Source organism: Fistularia commersonii, chromosome 22 (genome assembly GCF_037954325.1).
Source record: "Fistularia commersonii isolate RoL2024-O1a breed Wild chromosome 22, RoL_Fcom_v1.0, whole genome shotgun sequence".
NCBI lineage: Eukaryota > Metazoa > Chordata > Actinopteri > Syngnathiformes > Fistulariidae > Fistularia > Fistularia commersonii.
The window spans coordinates 6385666-6410170 of record NC_141305.1 but is presented as its reverse complement, the minus strand read 5'-3'; the positions used below and the strand labels follow the sequence as shown (position 1 = coordinate 6410170).

The window sequence follows — 24505 nt, the reverse complement described above, 5'->3', positions numbered from 1 at the left end:
TGGAGGCGGGTGGATAACGGTGAGGGCTCCGTCTCCTCCAGCTGTCTTACTCCACCCCCTTTTAATGGTGCCGTATCAACCCATCGCACTCAATAACACTTCCCCTTGCCCTCGGCAGATTGAAGGTTTCGCCCAACGCCCGGCGAGCGGTTCAAGTGTCCTGCGTCGCCGTTAATATGCTCAGTTTTACTGGCTGTGTACCTGGATTTGCATAGTTTTCTCCGCTCTTGATTTATGGGATGTCGGCCCCCGCCGCTGCTCCGTGGCACCGAGCTCTTTATATGTTAATGCAGCGTCCCACAGCTTTTTTTGTTTTGTTTTGGTTTTAATTTTAATGCAAGCAGGGGAACGTAATAGTCCTGCATAATTTTCCCATCAAGGCTGACACCCAGTGGGCCCCCCCTTACCCGCTGATAGCCGCCCATTTCCCCTCACCGCCGAGTCGGGAGTGCGCCGTTTCTCAGGTGTTGCTCCCTAATCTGTTTTCAGAACTTGACAGAGCCGATAACAGCCAGCACTTCATTCCCTCCCTGCAGATCCTGAAGCGATCGTGCACAGAGATCCTGAGCATCAACCCGTCCAGCGTCTGTGTGAATGGTGAGTGCATCTCGTGCTTTTGAGGAGCTCTTGGCCAATCAGCTGCAGGTTGACTAACGTGGAGGTCAAAGTGTGGAACTCATTGGCCGCTTGCATTCCTCAGAGACCTTCGACCTGGTCCTGCACGGGAATGGCTTCACCCACGGACGCACCAACGAAGGCGTTGTCTGCAGCTTCCTGATCGGCCAGCAGACCATCAGTAAGTAGCGGTTGTGTTTGTGTGTATGTGTGTGTGTGTGTGTGTGTGTGTGTCCGTCACAGTTGTTGGCAGCTGGGGATGGAAAAATGACTGAAACAGCCACAGCAGCAACAGAACCGTCATAACAACAAAGAAAACCAGAGCAATAAACATAACAATAACAACTCCAACAAACATCACAACAAAAACAACAGTTGTAACAAGAGCCAGAATTAACACAAGAATCACAGCAACAAAATCGCTTGAAATAACAGACGACAAACAGAACAGACCTTCTGACCATGACAAATACAACACTTGTGACAATCAAAAAACAAACACAACAGTCAGAACAGTCCAAAAAACAACAATCATAACAACAAAAAGTCGTAGCAACCACAATGACAACATAAGAATCACAACATACTAATAAATATATGTAAGAGCACAGTCATGGCCAAAAGTTTTGAGAATGTTGCTTTCACAAAGTCTGTTCCTTCAGGGTTTTTAGGTGTTTGCCAGATGTTTCTATGGTTGTGTCATTCTCAAAACTTTTGACCATGACTGTACTAACAACCACAACAATCAAAACACTGAAAATGACATATGTCAATGAAAATAAAAAATGTCATAAAACACCACAACAACAAAATCAGCAGTCATAACAACAAACACAGCATCTAAAACAATGAACACAACAGTCATAGACACACAAGAATCACAATAAACCAATCAACAAACACAACAGGCCCAACAACCACAACGAACACAACAGTTTTGACAATCCAAAAACAAACACAACAGTAAGGACAGTCCAAAAAAACCCACAACAATCATAACAACAAAAATAATAGTCAAACAATAAGAACAACAAATACAACATACATGATAATCAATAAGCAAACACAATAATCATAAAACCAAACACAACAGTCATTAAAACCCAAAAAATGGACACAAACACAAAAACAGTCATAATAATAAACACAACAGTCATTTTAACATAGTCGAACACATCTTGACAATGACAGCAGAAAACACTCACTCATAACAACCAAAACAATGAACAACAGCCTTAACAACTAACTCAACTGTTGTAACAACCAAAACAACTCACAAGACGAAAACACAACAGTTGTAACACCACAAATTACAACCACAAAAGTCACATCGCAGGCCATAACCAGGACTGACCACAACAACCACAACAGTCCCACCAACCAAAACAACACCACCACCGCTACTGCATTGACCACGAGAACAAGGACAGCAGAAGCTGCCGTACCAAAACAGCAAACCCCACAACATCAACAAATGATAAAGCCCAGCAGGCACAACAACCCTGCGCCAACAGACTGCTAGGCATTTCGAACGTCCTTTACCCGAGATGTCAGCGGAGAATCCTTATGACCTGAGGTCGTCGGGAGGAAAGAGGCCATGTGGGTCCTTCTTCTCCGCTCGCAGCCTGTGGAAGGAAAAAAAAACATTTTCTTCTTCCCAGGAAACGAACGGCATTTGGCACCAAGCGCTAATCTTCTTTCAAACACTCGTTTTGGCGGCGGGACCGGCGGGGCTGCCAATGACAACGCTTGACAAGTTATTTTCGATTCTTCGACGTCGTCAAAAAATAAATACTCCGGCGTATTTTTTTAAATTTTTGTTATTATTATTTTGTGACAAAACGAGGCAGTATCGGAACGAGGACATGGCCGTCAGCAGATGTCTTCCTGTTAGTCCTTTCTCAGTTCTGCTGCCTCTCTGTCGCCCACTTGGGGCTATTTATTCCCCGACTGGCTGCTGCGCTCGCTCGCCGCGGACCTTTTTTAGCAGCGGGGCACCTTATAATTATGGACAGGCGTCGCGGCGATCGCGAAACACCCGCGGCGCATATGTGAAGCAGATGCTACCGTCTCTGCCGTCGCCCAATCAGCCCCTCCCCTGTTCAAGCTCTCAGGCGGAAGTGGCGACCAAAAAAAGAAAAAAGTAAAAATGAAAAAGAAATCAATAATTCGACGACCTCGCTGAGGGAGACTGTTCAAACACGTGTGAACCCCGAGTGTGCACATGAACACACACAGTGATGGGTTATTGTTAGACGGCAGCAGAAGCTCCACAGTGTTATGATCAAAATGTGGAATTTATTTTTTTTCTTTTTGTTTGATTACAGTAGAAAGCCAAGCTAAGCTCAAAGATAGATATTCTTGCATCCACTTCTGTCTTATTTTTAAATCAGTTTCATAAAAAAGGGACACAGTGCCTGTTGGTAGCTGGATAAAACTAAATAAACCTAAGGCACTGCTAACTATATGATAGTTCTTAGAACATGTTGACGGAGCGTGCCTATGAGGCTAATGCTAACCCTTGAATCAGACTACAGAGTTGAAGCTAAAACTTGAAGCTAACTCTGTTTGCAAGTATACATGAGCTACATTGGCGTCTTCATACTGTCTGGCAGCTGCAAATGTTGATATCGAGGCTCAGGCTAATCGCTACCAAACTCACACAGATGTAGTGTTTTATTTTCCGCAAAGTGAGCTACTTCTGTTCAAATTTAAACAAACCGACCTTCAGCTCTTCAGGTTGACTCTGGAACATCTAATATGGTCACATCATAGGCGTCATCTTATCTTATTTGGAAAAATAGCTGGGAACTGGAGTCAAAAACATCATGGAATCATTTTTTCTTAAACTTAACATCAGTTCTGCATATTGTTGCTTGTCTTCGTATTTTTATGATAATTAATTGTGTCCTGGTTTCCACAGACCAAAAGCCGAGCGTCATACAGAACAACTACATGCTTTGCCCTGCGCCCATGCTGATGGAAGTTGGAGAGTAAGTGAACCGTGATGCTTGTGTGGACAAGAAGTATGTGTGTGTTCTTGTGTGTGTGTCTCAAAGAAGGTCTCATCCTGAGATTGAAAATCCATTATTTAGGGGGAAAATAGATTTTTTTTTTAAAACTATAATCTTAATTTAATCCAATTCTAAAAAGAATTATTGTGTTGATAAAGCTGTTTTTATTAAGCTGTTTCTAGAAATTGAGGAGCGCGCACACACACACACACACACACACACACACACACACACACACAGTGACAATATTAGGACTTCCAGGTCTTCATCAACCCTCCCCTTCAGCCATCCTCTGGTTTTCTGTCACCTCCGTCTCTTTATTTATTCCGTGAAGCTTTTGTTTTGGCAAGCAGCTCTTCTCACGGGTACCGTTCCCTCACTTCACTTTTTTAAAGTATACAGATATTTTGAATCTATAAACTGGCAGCCGAGGTGTTTGGTTGTTGGGCGAGGATGTAAACAACTTGTAACGTCACCTGACAGCAGAAATTACAGCCGAATTCCCGGCCGCTGCCATCTCCGCCACCGTTCCCAGTTTAACGTCATCTCTGTTAATCCCAAAACATAACAGATGATCGGCGGGGCGTTTTAGATGGAACAACAGATTTTAATGTCCTCGCCAACGGCAATCCAATCAAAAATGTATGATTGTGAGCCTCAGGACGTCTCTGAGCCCTAAAAGGGATTACGCATCGCATTGCTGCTGCGATGGTGGTGGCGATGTCAGGTCCCACCTCACCTCAGGTAATCCTGGCCTCTGCAGAGCCCGGGGGCCAAACGGCGCCACCGACGAGCGGAGAAAGGTGATGGAGGGGGTCGAGAAGGAGAAGGCTGGAGTTCTAGAGTCTGAGCTAAACATTTCCTGAAAGCTGGTGATTTAGATGAAAAACAAAAATTCTGGGCTTTTGTCTGAAAACAAGCTGGCTGAAAATGAAAAAACTGAGCCAGAGTTTCCCTTAAAAATTTGGGTAAAATATGATGAAAAATCTGAAAACAAAAAACAACAAAGATAACAAACACATAAATAGATCGATTTCCAGGTAATTTAACCACTAATTTCAACAACACCTGATCTGAATATTGGCGAAATCAAGAAATTCACAAAAATGGAAAATAATGATTAAGACAGTTAGAGAACTGTCTGGAAAATTAATAGCGTCTGACTTGAATTTTGGGACCTTCACCTTAAAGACACCTGCTTTGCTCTGATGGTATGTGAGTAGTGTCTGCGCCCTGATGGGAGATAGTATCTACCACAACCTCGACGGATGCTGCTTGACTGTACCTGCTTCATCCTGATGGTTTAGGGTATCTACCACAACCCTGATTGGTACCCGCTTCACCCTGAGGGCACCTTCTGCTTCTTGATAGCACATGGTTTGCATAGATGCTACTTGACTGTGCCTGCTGCGCTCTGAGGTTAAATGGTTTTTACCACAACATTAATGCTACCTGGTTGCCCTGATAACACATTCTTCACCTTCAGGGTACTTGACTGTATCTCCTGTACCCTGTGCCCTGGTGGTTAATGGTATCTACTACAACCTTTGCTGTACCGGCTTAATCTTGATGATATGTGCTTTGCCTTGATGGTTCTTGACAGTATCCGCTTCATCCTTTTGGTACCTGTTGCTCCTTGACAGTACATGTTAATGGTACTTGACTGTATCTAATGCACCCAGATGGTCGATGGTGTGTAGCACAACCCTGGTCGTACCTGTTTCCCCCTGATGCTACCTGCTGCATCTTGACTATACCTTCTTCACCTTGATGGTTCTTGACTGTACCTGCTGCACCCTGATGGTTGATGGTATCTATCACAACTTTGATACTAGCTGCTTTAGCATGATGGTACCTGGTTTACCTTGAGGGTACCTGCTGCAATCTGAGGTTACCTGCTGCATTTTGACTATACCTTCTTCACCTTGAGTGTTCTTGACTGTACATGCCTCCCCCTGATTGATGATGAAAACTACCACAACCCTTGTTGGTACCTAGTTTGCTGTCACGGTACCTGCTACACCCTGATTGTTGAAGGTATCTACCAAAATCTTGACTGCGTTTCACTCTGATGGTACCTGTTTCACCTTGAGGATTCCTGCTTCACCCTGATTGTACCTGCTTCATTCTGAGGGAACTTGCTGCATCCTGATGGCCCCTGCTGCATCTTGACGCTACATGCTTTACCTTGATGGTATTTGACTGGACCTGATGTGCCCAGGCTGTTGATGGTATCTACTACAACCTAAAGAGTGGCTACCTCACTCTGACTGAACCTGCTGTGCCCTGATGGTATGTGCTTCACGTTCATAGTACCTGCTTCACCTTGTCTCTAACGGCTTCAGCCTAACCACATCTGCCATTTACTGATGGCTAAAGCTGTCTAGCCCAATCTTGATGGTACCTGCTGTGCTCTGATGGCTTACAGTACTGCCTATACCCAGATAGCACAAGCTACACCCTGATAGTACCTGCATCCATTTGCAAGTGGCCTGCTTAATTAACTCCTGGCCACCACGGTGGCCCATTAAGCAGTTTGCAGCTACAGGCGCTGAGTAAACACATCTGCTGGAGGGGCTTTAAAAGGTTGTGCGACAGATGCGGCCGTTCCCTTTTCCGCCGCTTCCCATTTAAATAATTCACGGCGCTCCGCTGATGCCCCCCCAACCATCCGGCGCCCGGGACAACTTGCGTGGAAAAACGCCGGAAGCCTGGGAACATTTGTCTCCGTCCATCTGTCCGCCGCCGCTTAACACGACTGCACTCATCTGGAGATGAATCCAATTCTCCTTGGTGCTTCTTTTCACATTGCAACCCCCCCAACCCTTGTTCTTCTCCAACGTGAGATCTTCTCCTCCCCTTCCTCCTCCACCATGGTGAGCACCCCAAACTCAGGAACATACTCCAGATCCGCTTCCAGCTGCTCCCGCCAAGCCTCAGTGGATGTCCAGGAATTGCGCCGTCCTCAACTCGGTCGTCGGCATCATCTGCAGCGACAGCTGCGACAGCCCTGCCCCTACCCCAGATAAGAGAGACCCTGCTGGGGCGCCAACGGAGAGGTTAAGTGGCGGCTCTTCTGCCGCAGGATGTCCTCACCTGGTGTTTTCACAATAAGGGCGCAGGGCTAAAGAAGAGCCGTACAGGAGAGGAGCCGGTCAATAATTAAATAGGAGGTCCCCGGGGCAGCCGGGGGCAGCGGCGGTGCCCCATCTGCTCCTGTGGGGGTATGAAGACTTTCACTTCCTGGTGTTTGATCGGCAGCCATGTTGCTTCACCAACACCTGGGTGGTGGTGAAGCCCCAAATGAGCAAAACATAACATAAATATACAGGGCAAAACTAATATACAAATGAGTTGTACCAGTAGACAGTAGAGGAAACACATGGAGTTTATTAACGTATCTTTTAATGTCTGAGCATATAAGCATATGCTTAGACATATATACATATATACAAATATAAATTATTTTTCAAATACATATCTTTTTTTATATATTTTAACAACAAAAGCAGGCAAACCAAGTTATTCCAAGTTTTTGAAAAAATTTTACACGAACAAGAAATGATCAGAATGTCATCAAGAAATGTTGTAAAAAAAATCATAAAAAAAATTAGTGAAAAAGATTCTATAAGATGAAGATTAAGATTTAATTTCTCAGCGCTTAGGCGTAATGTTAAGAATGACAGAAAAATAAGATAAATCAAAGACTTGCTTTCGAGCCATCAGGATGGACAAATAGTCGATCATTAATGTTGTTTATAAGACAATAATACTTTGCACAAGGACTGGTAGCCTATGGTAACTGTCAGCCTTCCTCCACTAAGGGTCTTCAATTTAAAATTTTCCAGAACATGAATTCACTTCCTATTTGAGATATAGGATACCTGAATATTCAGAAAGAAATTGGGTAAAAAAAAAATCTGCAAGAAAAGAATTAAGTAAATAAAGAAATGTACCAAAAACAATTAGCAAAAAAATTAAAAGAAATTAACTGATACTTGGAACGAAAACAATTTTCCATTGAATTTCTTCATATTGGGCGGAAATTGCCAGAATGTTGGTGGCATGAAGTTTAGCAAGAAGTTCAACATGTAGCTTAGCACAAAGCTTAGCAGGGAATGGACAAATTGCTTCAGAGCGCAAGAAACAATAAAGGATTATAAGGCTATGGGTTCTGTCCTTGGAGGATCCGGGCCATTCGGATACCGGCTTTGGAGACTCCGATCCAGAGAGGACATTTCGGCTCGCCATGTTTTCCCGCCGCCCTCTCCGAAACGCCGGATCCGTGACTCCGTCAGACTTTGAGAGGAAGTTCCGCCGGAGGAGTGATGCCTCCTGACAGGCCTCGCATATGCTCCGCTGTCAATTATTCAGTCCGGTTCGGCGTCTTTAAGGGAACTTTGAAAGCCATTAGTGTCAGCGCTGTCGTCCGGTCCAGCTGCGCCGCATCACCGGGGCTTAGCGTCACGCCGGGGGTTCTACTTCCTGTTACACTCCTCTTGCGGTTTTTATTTTTTGAAAACTTTTCAACCGCCGTCCCCACGGAGCCCCGGTGTCACACTCGGGCACGGCGCCGACTGATCACCTCCGCCCGCCGGCAGTCCCCCCCCGTTTATTCAAACGCCGCCACCGAGCAGCTGCGGAGCTCGCCGCGGCTGCCACTCAGCGGTGACAGCGAGCTGCGCTTTAAATTATTAACAATGTCTCCTTTTTTCAAAGTTGCTCGCGATATTTAAAAAAAAAAAAAAAAAAAGTCTGGGTGGTTTCCAGCTCGGCTTTGTGTGAGTTCATGAGTCAATGAACAGTTTCGGTAGTAAATGGACGTCAAATATGCTCCTCTGGGTGTTAACACAACTATAACTTGTTGCACTTATTATCGGGTTATGGGTTATACAGTGTTATCACAATGTTTTTACAGCACAGAAAGTTACATCTGCACGAAAAATACTTAAAATCCACTTCAGGAGAGGCGTGTGAGGGAGAGATGTGTGGCCACCTTGGGAGGGTGAGAGGCGGGGTTTACCCTGGAGGGGGCCAGCTGTCAATCATCGGTCAGGTGTCAATCATATGGGGGTATTCATGGTTAAAATCACACGTATGGATAGTTTGGAGTGTACAGTGAAGCCGCTGCCTGTTTTTAGACAGCGGGAGGAAGACCTGGTGGATCTGAACGGGCCGGGTCCTCCTCAGGGTTCTGTGTATGCTGTCTGTCTGCAGGAAATGATGCGGGTGTTAGGAGTGGGGTGGGGGGCTCCATCAGGGAGTCCAGTTATGTCAGTGAATGTGTCGGGGGGGTCCGGCTGATTAGCAGCGTAACCAATCAGGACGAGGGGTGTCAGCTGGACCCTCTACACACACACACACACACACACACACGTGCACACACTTCCCAAGCCCCTTGTTAACATGCAGAGAGGCTGTAGGCCCACTACCGTTCCAGATGACACCTCCTCAAAGCTCCTCGCTCTTCCTTCTCCTCATCAACTTCTCTTACCTCCTCCTCCTGCTCTGCTGAGGGTCAGGAGGTTTTGGTATATTATTATTATTATCATTATTATTGTTATTATTAACTCATGATTCCCACTCATTTCACCACTTTTCATCTCAATTCTTTAATTTTTTTGTATGTACACACACACACATAATATAGTGTGCTATACTATATTACACTACTGCTATTTTAGGTAGTATATGCACAGTACATATCGTCACTCTCTTAAAATAATTGCCCAAGTCAATTTTTTTACAAAAATGTTTTTTTTTTTTTTTTTTTGCCTGAATCATCTCCTCATCTTGCTGACCCCCTCTGGCAAAATTGCCTCAGTTAAACAGATTGTGCCATTCTACCCCTTTAGTACCCCTATGTCAAGAGTGTGTCAACTGGGTCAGTTTTTTTGTGTTTCCTGAAAAATCTGAACAAATGACTGAGGCAATTATTTTAAGAGGGTGACGATATTTTCATATATATATATATATATATATGTGTGTGTGTGTGTGTGTGTGTGTGTGTGTGTGTGTATATATATGTATGTATATATATATGTATATATGTGTGTGGGTGTTTGTATATTGTTTGGCTATGATTATCAGAAAAGTGGAGGATAAAAATGTGAGGGTCAGGCGCTGTGTGTGTATGTGTGTGTGTGTTTGTGTGTGAAGGCCTGGGTTATTCCAGCGGGGCCTCCCAGTAAAGGACACTGTGCGCGTTGGCAGGCCGCGGCGGGAGGACTGGGCCCAGGGCTCAGCCTCAGGGCTGAATCTCCTGCAAAGAGACCTTCTCTCTTATTATTCCGCCGCCGCCGCAGCCCGCCACCCTCTACCCCTAAACCGCCATCCACCCAACCCGGCCGCCATCCGCTCGCTCGCTCGGCGGCCCCCCGTCCTCATCCTCCCCGCGAGCTTCTCTCCTGTTCCGTCTCCTGGATTCTCATTAATGCGGCGGTAATTGGATCGGGCGTCGTCGACATATGGAAATTGCGGTGCCGTTCATCATTAGTGTTTTAATTGCGCCCATTACGACTCCTGCGCCCTCCATCTTAACCCCCTCGCCCCCTTAAAGTGAGTCAGGGGCGTTCACTTGTTATAGCCGTCCGGGAGACGCCTCCGTCTCGCATTCTCACAATAGACGGCCGTAAGTTTGAAGCTACCATCCTCACAACTACTAACCTATGCCGTCTTTAACAGGACGATGGACGTCTTGATCAGCCTGAACAACGGCAAGTCCTTCATCTCCCGGGCCTACACCATCACCGCCACCACCTGTGTGAGTCAGCACCGCCTGCACTGGCATCTATTACTGTATTGTTGTCATTACAGTGATATTACATTGTTATTACAGTATTTGAAGTTTTTCATAAAATTCATCTCATGCCTTGCTGAAGCTTGCTGCTTCCTGTTATGACGGGAAGGTGAGAAATAAGCAAAAAAAAGTCATGTCAAGCGGATGATAAACCATAAAAACTGCACCAACAGAAGCAAGAAATGCGCTTGTTTTAATGTAAATCGTCAAAAAGGGCCATTTTACAGTCCAAGTACTTTAACGTCCATACTGATGTTCTCCAGTGAGTTTATTTACTCGGATTATCCCGCTGCCGTGGAAACCCCACTGATCCATTGCCAGGTGGTGTAACCGTGTGTGTGTGTGTGTGTGTGTGTGTGTGCGCTCCTGTGCAGTCGGACGGCCTGGTGGTAGCCATTGTCTTCCTGGTTCTTCTGGCTCTGGTGGCCCTGGCGCTGATGTGGTGGTTCTGGCCTCTCTGCTGCACCGTGGTGAGTGACTCCCCCACCCAACCCCGGCCCCGGCCCCGGCCCCGGCCCCGGCCCCGGCCCCGGCCCCCCAAGTGGGTGGGGCGTCCCGGAGTGGCTAAACTCTCAGATGTGTTATCACAGCTTCACTTCCTTGCTAGCAGAAGTACTTTGAGGCATTGAGGAAACCATTACGTGTTTGAGGAGATCCTATCAGAGCACTGAGGGCAGCACATCGTCGCTGGGGAAACCGCGTATGTGTGTGTGTGTGTGTGTGTGTGTGTGTGTGAATCTGGCTTTGATTGAGAGCTGGACAATTTTCCCGGCGGGATTATGACCCCCGGTGTTTGCCCCCTCCCACCGCTTCTTAGCGTGTTTTGGTAAAAACAGAATAAGCTACCAATGCTAATCCTGTCAGACAGACTGTTTATTCACATGCACGCGCCTACACGTGCGCACACACGCATGCACACACACATATGCGCTGGTGACGTGGTACTCCTGTCCCGCTGCGGATCGGAAAGTCAAATAAGTTATAGTAAATTTGAAAACATATTAGCATTAGCATTAGCATCAAGAAGCCTAACTGTCAGTCCCGAACAAATCGATCGGTTATGGATCGGGATTATATCTCTGGGCGGTCTGATGAAGGAGAAATATCTGAACACACACACACACACACACTCAAACACAAACACACATATACAGTATCCACACCTGTTTGTACAATTCAGAGGCAGAGAGAGAGGGAGAAAGAATGGGAGAGAGAAACTATGGTAGTGAGATGGAGGTGACGGGAGGTGAGAGAGAGAGACAGAGACAGAGAAAGAGAGACAGAGAGAGAGGACACAGATGGCGCGCTCCCTCTTTTTTCCGCATTTTTTTTCATCTTTTTTTTGTTGTCATTGCTCCTGCCGAGATCTGACGAAGGCAGATGACCCCCCCTCTCCCACTTCACCCCCTCCGGGCCGGACGTCACCTGGACCCGGCAGACCTGAGGGGACGCCGTCCAGGACGAGATGGAAGCATATTTTGGAAAACCAACAAAGGCATTAAAATGCAAAGGCCCTGCAGCGAGTCTGGCTGCAGACGGCGGTCCGGGCGCAGAGGAGCCGCTGCCGCCGCCACCACCGCTGCCCTCCACCAGGGCACGCCGCAAAGGGGGGGGGGGCTTGTTAATATTTAAACCCCCCAGTCTGCCAGTTTGCAACGTGCACACACACGTTCACACTCACACACTCGCAGGACTGTCTCTCCCTCCCTAGCCGAGGGATCGGCGCCGCTTCCCTCTGCCGCCGCCGCCGCTTCGTCCCGGACGAAGGCATGTGACAGACCGGATCCTTTTATTCCCGGAGCCTATCACAGCTGTCATGGGTCGACGGGCGGGTGCACACCGGAACCCTTTTACAGACAGACAACCATTCACCCTCTCATAGAACGACCATTCACTGTCACTCACACGTCATCGACAGACAACAATTCGCACAAAATATAATGACATTCACTCTGTCATTGACAGATCATATAGAGACATCGAACCATTCATATAGAGCAGTGGCTCTTAACCTTGTTGGAGGTACTGAACCCCACCTGTTTTACATGCGCATTCACCGAACCCTTCTTTATTGGATCGACGATCCTTTCGTTGATGGGTACAAAGAACAGGCAGAGTAGCCTTTTCATCAAATCTGGCTCCCTTCACCTTGAATTCAGCAATCGCTATGTTCTTGTAGTTCCCATCTCCATGCAGCTGAAGGAAGCCTTCCCTTAGTTTTGCCGGTGCTGGACTAGAATTGCTCATCTTGTCTTTGCAAATCATGCAGTTAGGACATCGATTCCAATCACGTTCCGTCATACATGTGAATCCGTATTGTACGTGTTCTTCCGACCGCTTTCTTTTTTTGCCCGACATAATTAGTATGAAGGGATTAAAATATTAAGAAAGAAATCACATGACGTACCATCACGACTGTCACAATTTACTACAACTGAGCGCGCCAAAATCCCTGCAGCACGGATAGGCCAAGCTATGTAGCGTGATCACCTGCAGCCAGTGATGTCATCACCAATGTGTGTCTTGACCTCCGCCGAACCCCTGAGACTGACTCACCGAACCCCTGGGGTTCGATCGAACCCAGGTTAAGAACCACTGATATAGAGCTATACGACCATTCACGTCCCATATAGACTTCTGCTGTTCCTTTTAGGGGTCACCGTTCACCCCATCATTCACATGCCATCTAACCATTCACTCTCTCCTTCACACGTCATCGCGGGGATTTATTTTTCCATCCCAAGATTTCAATTTCAAAATAAGAGCTTCCTCTCTCCTTTTTTTTTTTTTTGTGTTCCGTCGCCGGAAGCACATTTGATAAAAACAAACAAACAAAAAAAAACCCAAATCATCAACCTTCCATGGTGGCGTGACGTTAATCCTCCCCGAAAAACAGCTTGACGTCGCGCCGCTGCAGATTACCGGGTCCCAGTTGGTGGCACGGTCACGGACGAGGCCATATGGGGACCCCCCCCCTCCCCCCCCGGCCCGTGTCAGATGGCGCAGTCCGAGCGAGTCTTGTTTTGTTTTTTTTTTTTTCCCCCGACGGCGCTGCTGGACGCCCTTCCTCTGCGCATCTGTCCGTCAAGGTAGTCGCGGCAACCCCCCCTCCCCGTCCCGTCAGCACGCGGGCAAAATGTGCCGCGTAATTCCGGGGTGTTTAATCTGGCGGGAGGAGGGAGGAGGTGCGGCCGACATCCTGGTCACCGGCGAGCCGAGGGCCGGCTGTGTGTTGGAGTGAAATTAATTAACCCTAATTGATTACTTTCTCATTATTCTAATGACAACAAATGCAGGTGGAGGGTGGGGCGTTGGGGGGAGGGGGGGGGGATCTCCACGTCTAGCGGCGGCTGAAACAGATGCTGGGATTCATGATACACCATAATTACATTTTTCCTTTTTTTTTTTCCCCATCCTCCCTCCGAAAAGGCGATTTAGTAAATTCACAACACCATTGCAGGATCTGTCTCCGGCGACTTGGGCCGTTTGCTGGGACCAACCCCCCGGATGTTTCGTTTTCGCCCCATCGACCGTGTGTCACAGAAAAATTTTGAAATGTTTATTCATTAGTAATAACGCTGTTTATTACAGTGTAATAAACAGTGGTTGGCCAGCTGTAGAGGCAGAATGAAGTCAGATTAGTCAGACGGCAGGATCTCCAGGGTAACAGGAGCAGGAGAAAACACCACTTTCTTTACTTTTTCCTCTTTCCAAAGCTGCCAGAGGTTAGGGAGTGATGGACGACCCTGATCCACAGCGGACGAGACGTGTGTGCTTTTGATTTGTATTTCTGGGAAAAAAAAAAATCCGTCCTGTTGTACAGTACTATGGAAGTACTTCAAGGAACTGCATAACTAAGAACATATACGGGTGCCTTATAACCCCCCCCCCCCACACACACACAAAAAAAAAGGTTGTGTGTGTGTGTGTGTGTGTGTGTGTGTGTGTGTGTGGAGGGCTGAGGTGGATGGAGTTGTAATTATGACCAGGAAAAACATTGTGGTAAACATGGAGAACAACAGGTGCCCGAGGACAGAACCCTGTGGAACCCTAAGCTGGAGTCATACTTCTGAAGTAGCTTGGTTTGTACGTCGCAGAATTAAGAAGGTATTTAAAAAAAAAAGAAATAAAGAATAAAGATCTAATAATACGAGAAGCTGTGTAGCTTAGCATCAGTCACTTTTTTTCTCTTGGTGTAGAATTTGCTCCTATAAGCATTAATGCCATATACCGTACCGAAAGCTAATGCTAGCGGGAAGCCAAAGTTAACGCAAGCAATCTCTTTCGGTCATCAACCCAGTATGTGTTGTGTTAGTAAAACAACATGCTATAAATTGCAATTTTTAAAGAAATTCCCCATGCATGTTTTTAAAAACACAATTGAGTATGAGACAAACAGTAAAGCATATTTATGCCTGTCCTTCCTCCCAGGCGGGTTCTTTAAAATGCAATGCAGTGGCTCAGCGGGGCCCGCTGCATCTCTTGGTGTTTTCAAAGAAAAAAAAAAAAAAGCAGGAGAGGTGACCCCCCCCCTCTGTTGGAATTGTGTGTGTGTGTGTGTGTGTGTGTGTGCGCACCTCCCACCCACCCATGCAGAAGCTCGGAGCATCCCCTGACCCTCTTCTTCCTCCTCCTCCTCCTGCTCTGCATCTCATCGGAGCTAATTAACTCCTTAGGACTTTCTGATTGGGGGGATTTCTCAGGACCGCTGAACCCCATCCAATTAATTTCGAGCTAAACGGGAAGCGGCGCTTGCCCTGAAGACCCCCTCCCCCTCCCCCAACGTTGTCAACAAGTAGGTTTTCAGCTTTTTATTTTGCAGCGGGGGTCTCTGGTGTTGGTTTACAAGCAGAACCCTTGTAGTCAGCGAGGTTCTGTGACTAGGCCGCCTGTCACACATCACCGCCGTCATCGTCATCCTGACAGGGTCTGAGCATCCCATCCCGAACCCCCCCCCCCAATGACGGACTAGCTGCTGACTTCTTCGTCTTGTTTTTCCAGGTCATCAAAGACCCGCCGCCGCCGCCACCGCCTTCCCGGCCTCCGCCGCCTGTGAGTATCACGCCGCCGCCGTCACCTTACTCACATCGGGTGACATATCCTCAGAAACAAGAGTTTTTCTATTGAAACAATGCCAAAGACTGCTTTTGTTTGCAGGGGTGCTTTTTTTTCTGTCAGATTTTTGATTTTAGAAACCCGCTCTTCTAACCGCCAGCAGGGGGATGACTCACAACTTTCCACTCTATACCTACCTCCTAAAAGTTGTTAATAAACCATTTATTACCATCTTCTGTTTCAAAGAAGTGCAATCTTGCAAGATTTGTAAAAAATAGTTCCCTGAAATGAAGATTAACTGCCGGATTATATGATTAAATGATGAAATGATCCTATTTCAACGGTTCTAACGTTCCATTTCTGGTTTCCTGGACACGACAAGGCTTTTACTTGATGAATAACACAGTAATAACATCACATCCAGCTTCATCTGCAGACAATTTGATGGCACACATGGAGATCATTTAGGGATATCCAGTAATTGCGGATTTTTTTTTCACCTTTTTGGAAATCCTTGAAATTCTGGAGGACCGGCCAGGTCTCGGGCAGCAGACCGAGACTTGGACGGCCGTCGGACAGAGAAGATTCTCACCTCCAATCAGAAACGAGATGCAGCAGAAAATAACCTTCGTCTGAAGGGACACATGAATCACGACTGAATTTTTTTTTTGTTTTTCCACACAGGAGCCCGAGCCACTGGCCAAGAAGAAATGGCCGACAGTGGACGCCTCTTACTACGGAGGACGAGGAGCAGGAGGGATCAAGCGCATGGAGGTGAGAATTCAACCTTCAGTTCCGATGCAGTACCGAAGTCCGGGCCGGTTAGCGTCCAAGACTCGTTACCGTATCGCACCTATTTCCACAAGAGAACCTCTCCTCTGTTGTCAACTCATCTGTCCATCCTTCTCCTGATGGATCGTAAATTTAATTCCTTCCTAAATCTCCATAAACTTACAAACTTTGGACTGGTCTGTCCAGAATTCCCCAAAGTAAGAGCTGTCTTTGCCGTTTTAAGCCGTTCTAGTCCAGAAAAGTCATTCTCTACGCTGATGACTGCTTCGTATTCCAGGCTCAGTTAGCAGCCTGTTAGCGGTCAGGTTGTTCCTAAACCAACTTTTACTTCATGTACTAATTCTTTTTTGTGCTCAAAATTGTGTTTTGTGAAACCGGTTTATTTGGGAAGGAGTCTGTTTTCAAAACTGGAGTGTCTGCGGCGGCAAAGAACGCAAAGTTCCTGTTACGCCGTGCCACATTTACGTTATGGTATGGCCGTCTCCGGAGGGCACCATTGATACCGACCAATGGGGTGGGGGTCCGAAAGAAATCGTCATGGCGATGGCGAGCAGGTAGGGGCCATTGCTTCGGGGAGGGGGGGGGGGGGAGCAATCAAACAGGAGAAGCGATCTTCACAATATGGCCGCCAAGAGGTGAGAGAGCATTGATTAGATCGGAACAATGAGGCCGCATTGTAATCAGATTACAACTGCCATGTAAAAGAAGGTCCAGTCACACCTTGGCACGCAGGGGAAGATCTAGCCGAGGGGAAGGGTTTGGGTGGCGGCGGCAGTGGAAAAACCCAGCGGAGGGATACGTGACGGGAAGGGGGGTGCGTCGGCGGGGTTCTGACAGCTGCAACGGGTCGGGGGGGTAAAAAAAAACGCTGACGTCCAGTTTTTTAGCTGGACGGCTCGTCGGAGCGGCGTCCCCGTCAGCCCGCTGACAGCCCCCGACCGTGACAGGTAGCGCCCCCGTCGCCATGCCGATCAAGTCGTCGCCAGGGATGAAGGATGGAGACGCTGTCAGCCTGACACTCCCCAACCTCCCGCCACATCCTCCTGAGGGAATCCAGGTTTTACATCGCTTAGCCTTCCCCCACCTACGCCCACTTCAAGGACCCCCACCCTCTGCTGGGATTTCCCAGCATCCTTGGTTGGAGGAGGGGGTGCAGGGGAGCGGGGGGGTCCCAACTCCCCGAAGCCAGTAGTTGAAAGGTGTTTTGTGGTGACAGCGTATCTTTTGATTCATCACAGACTGGTTGTCATGGTGACGTGGCCATGTGTGTGTGTGTGCGTGTGTGAAGGGAGTGGGGGAGTTCTATATATTGTCACGGCTTAACCTACAGCTTGTGTTGCTAATTAATCGCCTCTCCTCAGTCATGTGACCAGCTTTTTGTTTTTTTTTTTCATCTCCTCAAAAGAGATGTGATGAATTCATTTCCAAGCACAACAGCTTAACTAACACACACACACACACACACACACACACACACACACACACACACACACACACAGGTGTTGTGGACATTTTGGCCTCTGGTGGATATGGAACTGGCCGAGGTTCTTTAACCCTTTCATGCCAAAATAAGGCAGAAAGGGCATGAAAATTTAATAGAAATTATGTAAACATTAATAATGAAAATAGTAATGAAAAAAATAATAAAGATAATAATGATAATAATGAGGATAATAGTACATTTTATTTAAGGTGCCTTACTAGGCTCTCAAGGATGTTGTGTGGAGATAGTCATATACAGATTTAAAAAGAAACAATTTAACCCTTGTGTTGTCTTGCGGGTCAAAAATGACCCACTACCATGTTTAGCTGGTCACCTCAACCTATTGTTTTCCAACTTGAAATTTTATGACTTTTCCTAAAGAGACCCCATAATTAGAAAAAGTGATACTTCTTTTTTCTTTATGTTTCCATGTGGGCTGTTCACCACAAGGGTACAAAGATTGTCTTATGGATCATTTTTGACCCGTAGGACAAGGGGAGTAAACACAATGATAGGATCGCACGAGGGTTAAGTAAAAACAATAAAAGTAAAAAAATGATGAAGTCTGAGTGCAACCTGTTCACAGGAGAAGGAGAAGTGACGCTGCGTTCAGGTTCCCCCAGGGAATCAGTCTTCTTCACCTGGGCGGGAAAAAAAGACAAATAAACAAATAAAACAAGGCTTCCCCCCTCTGTCCTTCCCCTCCAGGTGAGGTGGGGGGAGAAGGGCTCCACGGAGGAGGGGGCCCGGCTGGAGAAGGCCAAGAACGCCGTGGTGTCCATCCCAGAGGAAGAGGAGGTTTCCTTAAACAGTCGGCCCCGGCCAAAAGCAGCCGCCAACCCCCCGCAGCCAGAGAACAAGTGGTACGACCCGATCAAGGTGAGATTACAGGGTCACTCAATTCGAATTGATTTTTTAAAATTGTCTGTTGGCTTTTTAGAATTTCCAGAATTTTTTTTCCAGAATTTCCAGAGTATCCTTTATGTGTTTATTTTCAGTTTTTTTTATTTTTTTTTACTTGTTTTATCCAGACTCTTTTCGAAATTCTGTTTTGTTCACAGCTTCTGGTTGTGAAACGATTGAGAAATCTATTTAAATAATGAATCACAAACAGGCCATAGTTGCCTGGAAATCACAATTATTTAAAAATAAATCCATAATTTGATGCTTCAGGTACTTCTGTAATTTTTTGTATTTATTATTTTTTATGTAGATATTTTAATGAATTTCTTTTTGATTTCCAATTGCTTTTCTTTTTTTTCTTGATATTTTAATATGATAAATAAAATTGAAAATTGAATTTAAATAAAATTAAATTCAATTGCTTTGATAATCTTTTATTTTATCTGTTGCTCATCCCGTCTGTCCTTTTTGTTGACTGCTCTAAAACTCCAGGGTCGCCTGGACGCTCTATGGGCTCTGATGCGCCGGCAGTATGATCGAGTCTCCCTCATGCGGCCCACATCTGCAGACAAGGTAGAGACCTGTGTGTTTGTGTGTGTGTGTGTGTGCGTGTGTGTGCAGCAAACGCACAAGCCGATGCTTCTGTTTTCAGTTTTGGGAGGGGTTTCTATTTGCAAAGGCCTGATGTGAGCGAGTCAAAGTGTCGCCAGGGAGTCGGATCTGGTAGCTGCAGGCCATTGCTTGGCTTTGCAGTCACACACACACACACACACACACACACACACACACACACACACACACTTTCACACGGCTGGCAATGACATCCAGTTTTACGGAAAAAAAAGAAAAGAAATTAAAAACACCCTCTGATCTTCAAAAGGGGTTGATTTTGACCTTTGACCTCCCCAGGGGGGAAGTCGTGACTGTTAATTGGAAACGCGATACAGGTTTTTTGGCGTTTTCCTGTTTGTGAATACAGAAACGTTTTCAGGTTGCGAGCGAGTAGCTTTGGATCTGGTGGTCGACAGGGTTCTCGCTGTGTTCTCGAGGTTCTCCCATCTGGGTTCTCCATGTTCTTGTACCCGGGTTCTCATGGTACATAAACAGTCGGCAGGTTCATTGATGATTCTGAATTCTGGATTTCCGTGACGGCACAGGTGACAAGGCCCCCAGATTAAGCCCCGCCTCCAACAATTGGCTCAGACTGAGCAAGACTGAGCAGGAGAAGCAGTATCAGGACCAGTAGAGAATGAAGCCTGAGTTGATAAATTAAGTTGTTGTTGACAAATGGGACAAACACACACACACACATACACAACTTCACACACATACCAACATCTGCCAACACTCAGATTCATTCCTTCACACACCCACACAAACATACAGACAAATTTTCGTATTCACACCCGCTGACACTCATATACAAACACACACACACACACACACACACACACAGTGCATCTGCAGTCACATTCAAACACGCACACCTCTGTAGTTAATATCGTTCACGAGGGCATATTAGAATGAGATTCCTCTATGTTTTGTTTATTTCTGTTTTGCTCTGAAGGATTCAGAGCCTTTTTTTTTCTAGTTTTTTCCCTCCTCCTGCTCGTCCTCCGCCCCCTCGTGACTGAGCGTGGAACCGCCGTGTGGCAGCAAACCACCGTTTTTGAACCTGACACCACACCGATGGTGGCAGCAAACTACCAGAGAAACTGCTCCGCCACATGCGGTTGGAGGCTCTCCTACTTTGCCAGATGTTTTGATGGCTCTTTAGCTCTCCACTGTATTGAGTGACAGGAGGAGATCTGACTGTTTCACTTTTTGCGTTCCCGAAAAAAATCTGAAAAACAGGAAAAGATTTAAAAATCTGAAAGATTTCCTCCGGAAATTACCATAAGAGCGTTAGTCCGAAACTACAGGTTAAATTTCATCTCCCCCTCTCCGAAATTTGTAAGAAATTACTGAAAACAAATAGAAAAATACCCCCAAAAATATAATTACTTTGTAATTGCAAATAAAATGCAAATCTTCTAATTACTGACAGGGAAAATGTATATATGATTTATATAATATATAATAATATTATATACATTTCCTAAAAACTTGAAAATGAAAAAATATCCGATGATGGATTTTATTCTAAGTTCAGAATAGTCGCCGAGACAGAATTGGTCTGATTCCTGCGTCGGAGAAGGTGCTTTGTCTCTTCTCACTGCCAAAGTTTGCCTGTCGGGGATGGCTTATCCTTCAGGAAATAAATGGCAGCCAATCAGAATGCAGTGAAGGACTAAACAGGAAGTGAAATTCATTGGGGCCTGAAGTGGCCAGAGGAAGTAAACCTTTAAAAGTGGCAAGGGAAAGAAAGGAAAAATAATCTGAAAAGTTCCTAGAAAGTTCTAAAAAGGATTTGAAAGAAATAAAAAGATAATAAAAACAAGACAGATTATATTATTATTATTAGTATTAATAATAATAATACCATTACGGCAGTGATGATGATAATAATAAGGTCAGAGAAATCAGCTGAATTTTTTCCCAGTTTAAATTAATTTAGAATTGATAAGTAACAATCAGGGCTGAGGTGGAGGAGCTTGGCGGAGGTGGGCGACTTTCCATCGGCGGTTCTGTCAAATCACCTGGGCAACGAGGCGGGCGGGCGGAGAGTCATCAGCATGCAGAGCAGCTCTATCAGGTCTCTGATCAAGATCAGTGCAGTGGACACACACACATACACACAAAGACATGGACTGATGTACACACACACACGTTAGGCAATCCACCGACAAACGCAGACAGGCAATACACAGATGCACACAAAGACGGACAGATAGGTATACACACAGATGACACACACAGACAAATACTGCGTAATGCACACACACAACACAACCTTAAAAAAGCAACAATAAATTCACAGTCAATTCACAGCTTTTGAAAGTGTAGCTTAATAATCAATGATGCTATTGATTGGTTATTGAAGTGGCTGATGATTTATACTACTACTACTACTAATAATACAGATAATTATTATTATTATTATATTTTTATTTTTATTATAAATCAGGGTTTCCTGATGGGACAGTCTGAGTTTGTTGTCTGTATAAAAAAGCCACAATAGTCATATTTCTGTTCCAAGCCTCTCTGATGGGGGTTTGTGGGTGGTGTTGGTGTTGGTGGAGGTGGGGGGGGGGGCCTGGGGTGGGGGGGTCTTTGATGGCGGACAGGAAGCCTCCGGGGTCATGAATATTTCAACCGGCTGCAACCGCCGAGATGCAAGGACTCATACAGGTGTAAGGAAGCAGGTTGTCACAGACATCTGTTAAGCGCGGGGACCCGGGTGTCCGCACAGACACCCCCCCCCCCCCACACACAACTGATGACACCCCCCGAACGCCCCCCTTACCCCCCACCACCCCACCATCCGTCCATCCATCACCCGTCCATCCATCCCTCTGCTGGATTTTCAGCAGATGCAGCAGGAGAGAGACGGAACACGAGCCTCTCTCACTCACTTTTTTTTTTTTTGGGTCTCACATTTAGCGCCCGAGGGCCTCCAACACCAAAGGTAGAGCGGGCCGGGGGAGGTGGGGGGGGTTGGTGGCGGGCGGGAAGGCGGTTCGGGGGGCTGGGGTGGGGGGGGGGGTGGACACAGCTGCGGCGCCGAACTCGCCCCAGGCACAAATAAAGAGATCTAATGCGCTTTGACTGTTTTGCGGGTGAGAGCCGGGAGCCGGGGAGGCACTTCAGAGCCAACTTAGCACGGCAACATCTGCCGCCAAGTTCTGCCGGGGATCGGCTGGGGACGCCAGGTAGGGGGGAGGGGGGGTCGGAGGGAAGGAGGCCCGGTTCGTCAACGCTGTTGTTTATTTTTCCATCCGGATGGTTGGCGGGACAAGGACGACGCTCCTCTGGGCTCTGAACCTGCTAGGCTCTCATTGTGTGTGTGAGTGTGTGTGTGTGTTTGCTTAACGTCGCAGTCCATCGATCAATCGATTGCTACTGATGGTTGATTGATGGGCCGGGGGGGGGGGGGGGGGGGTGGATGCCATGATGTCGATCTGTCATGTGACCCCGGCTGATTTCCAGAACAAGAAAATGAATAAGAAATAATTGTCAACAAAGGTAATTCCGATTAGTTAGAAGATTTTATCTGTTTTTCATTATTACTATTGGGGAAAACAGAAATCATCGCATTTAATCATCAGACATTAAAAAAAAAAATTGTAATATTTTTGATATAATACATAAACAACAAAAATATGATAATGATATTCTTAATAATAGTAATCATAATCATTTTTAATCATTAATAAATAATAAAGAGAAATTGGGAAAAAAAACGTATGTGTTCCAAGCATCGGCTGGATAAAATTAACAAATGAAAATATAAATCAATAAATTAATAGTTTTCTAGACTTTAATGGAAAAAAAAACCCTGAGTGAAATCCTGTTCAACTGAAGATAGACGTCAAACAGAGGTGGTCAGGAGTGAGAAAGAGGAAGAGGAAGAGGAAGAGGAGTAGGCGGTGACCGTGCTGGTGGATTAATTAATCTGATTGGGTCCACTGGGTTTACCTTGGGTTTTTTTCCCCCAGCAAAGTCTTCATCCTCTTCCTCTTCCTCATCGGTCCCTCCCTCCTCCCACGGCTGTGGCTGCGTCTTAATTTGTCAGGGCCGTCGTGACCGCCGCCACTTCCTGCTGTCGCTGTGGGCGCGTTTAATTAAGTGACTGGGTAAGCGGGTGGAGTTAAAAAATAAAGTGGCCGGCCAGGAGCAAGGGGTGTCATATTATACTGATTAATTAAAACACTATCAGTGTTTGGGAGAATATTCCATGAAATTCAACTCAAAATTGCTCAGAATAGGAAAAATAATATAATAAATTAAACAATGAATACATTTTTTAAATTAATTCTCTGGCTCCCCTCGTCATTTTATTATTTTTATTTATCTTAATTTTTATTTAAAATGATACAAAAACAATAGAAAAACTATTGCTGGGAGAAAATGGATTTACCTGAAAATAAAAGCAAAAATAAATCGAAAAAACAAAAGCAAGAAGAAAGTACATCTCACAGAAGCTGGGAGGATATATTCCTTTTTGTCAATTTGGGTAAAAAAAAAAAACCATTGTATTGTACCAGACGGAATGGTCCAAAAATTATCTTAACATCCAATTACAATTCTATGTCACTGAGCTGAAAATGAGCAGGAAAGGGCCTCTTGACAGGTTTACATGACATAAACCAATCAGGTGTGAGATAAATCGTGATGTCAACAAGCGTCTGTTTGCAAAAGAGGGAAGACGTTCAATTGATGGTATGCGCCATCAGAAGTAGAGACACCTAGCCTGCGCTCTTTAGCATGCTGTTGATTGACAAGCATTGCAGAGCCATGGGGATAAATAAAAAAAACAAATAAAAAATAAAACCCATCTGATGGTTTGTTCTGAAAAAAACAACGCTTTTTCTGACAAATAAGTAACATTACGTCTGATGACAGCATGCTAACGCCGCGCTAATTTATGTTTAAAGGAAGGACTGACAGCGGCATGTAGGCCCCCCACCCCCTCATGTAGAAAACAAGTGTAACACCTGATTTCACAATAAAAGGCGCCGCTAATGGAAAGTAAACAGCCTGGCGAGACGCGGCTGCAGATCAGAGAGCATGGGATTCCTCTAATTAGCCGCGATAATTGGAACCGAACCAGAGCGTCACAAACAATGAAGCATTTGGAAAGAAAACGTCCGCGGCGAATGATGGCTTTAAAACGTTTCACCCTCCCATTGAATGGCGGCAGTGCGTGGGGCTCGCCGGCCGCCGGCAGGTTGTGAATGTTAA

At 45.9% G+C, this 24505-nt stretch overlaps 1 protein-coding gene across 2 annotated transcripts in view; it reads left to right on the top strand.

Moving 5' to 3' along the window:
- antxr2a (ANTXR cell adhesion molecule 2a) overlaps positions 1 to 24505 on the top strand; it is a 62461-nt gene that overhangs the window by 11428 nt on the left and 26528 nt on the right. For both annotated transcript variants that reach the window (XM_086170061.1, XM_086170062.1), the window contains exons 9-17: positions 537 to 597; positions 701 to 796; positions 3539 to 3608; positions 10314 to 10392; positions 10803 to 10898; positions 15430 to 15480; positions 16168 to 16257; positions 18467 to 18637; positions 19154 to 19234. In XM_086170061.1, coding sequence (XP_086026187.1) covers positions 537 to 597; positions 701 to 796; positions 3539 to 3608; positions 10314 to 10392; positions 10803 to 10898; positions 15430 to 15480; positions 16168 to 16257; positions 18467 to 18637; positions 19154 to 19234 — 795 coding nt within the window. The remainder of the gene's footprint in view (positions 1 to 536; positions 598 to 700; positions 797 to 3538; positions 3609 to 10313; positions 10393 to 10802; positions 10899 to 15429; positions 15481 to 16167; positions 16258 to 18466; positions 18638 to 19153; positions 19235 to 24505) is intronic.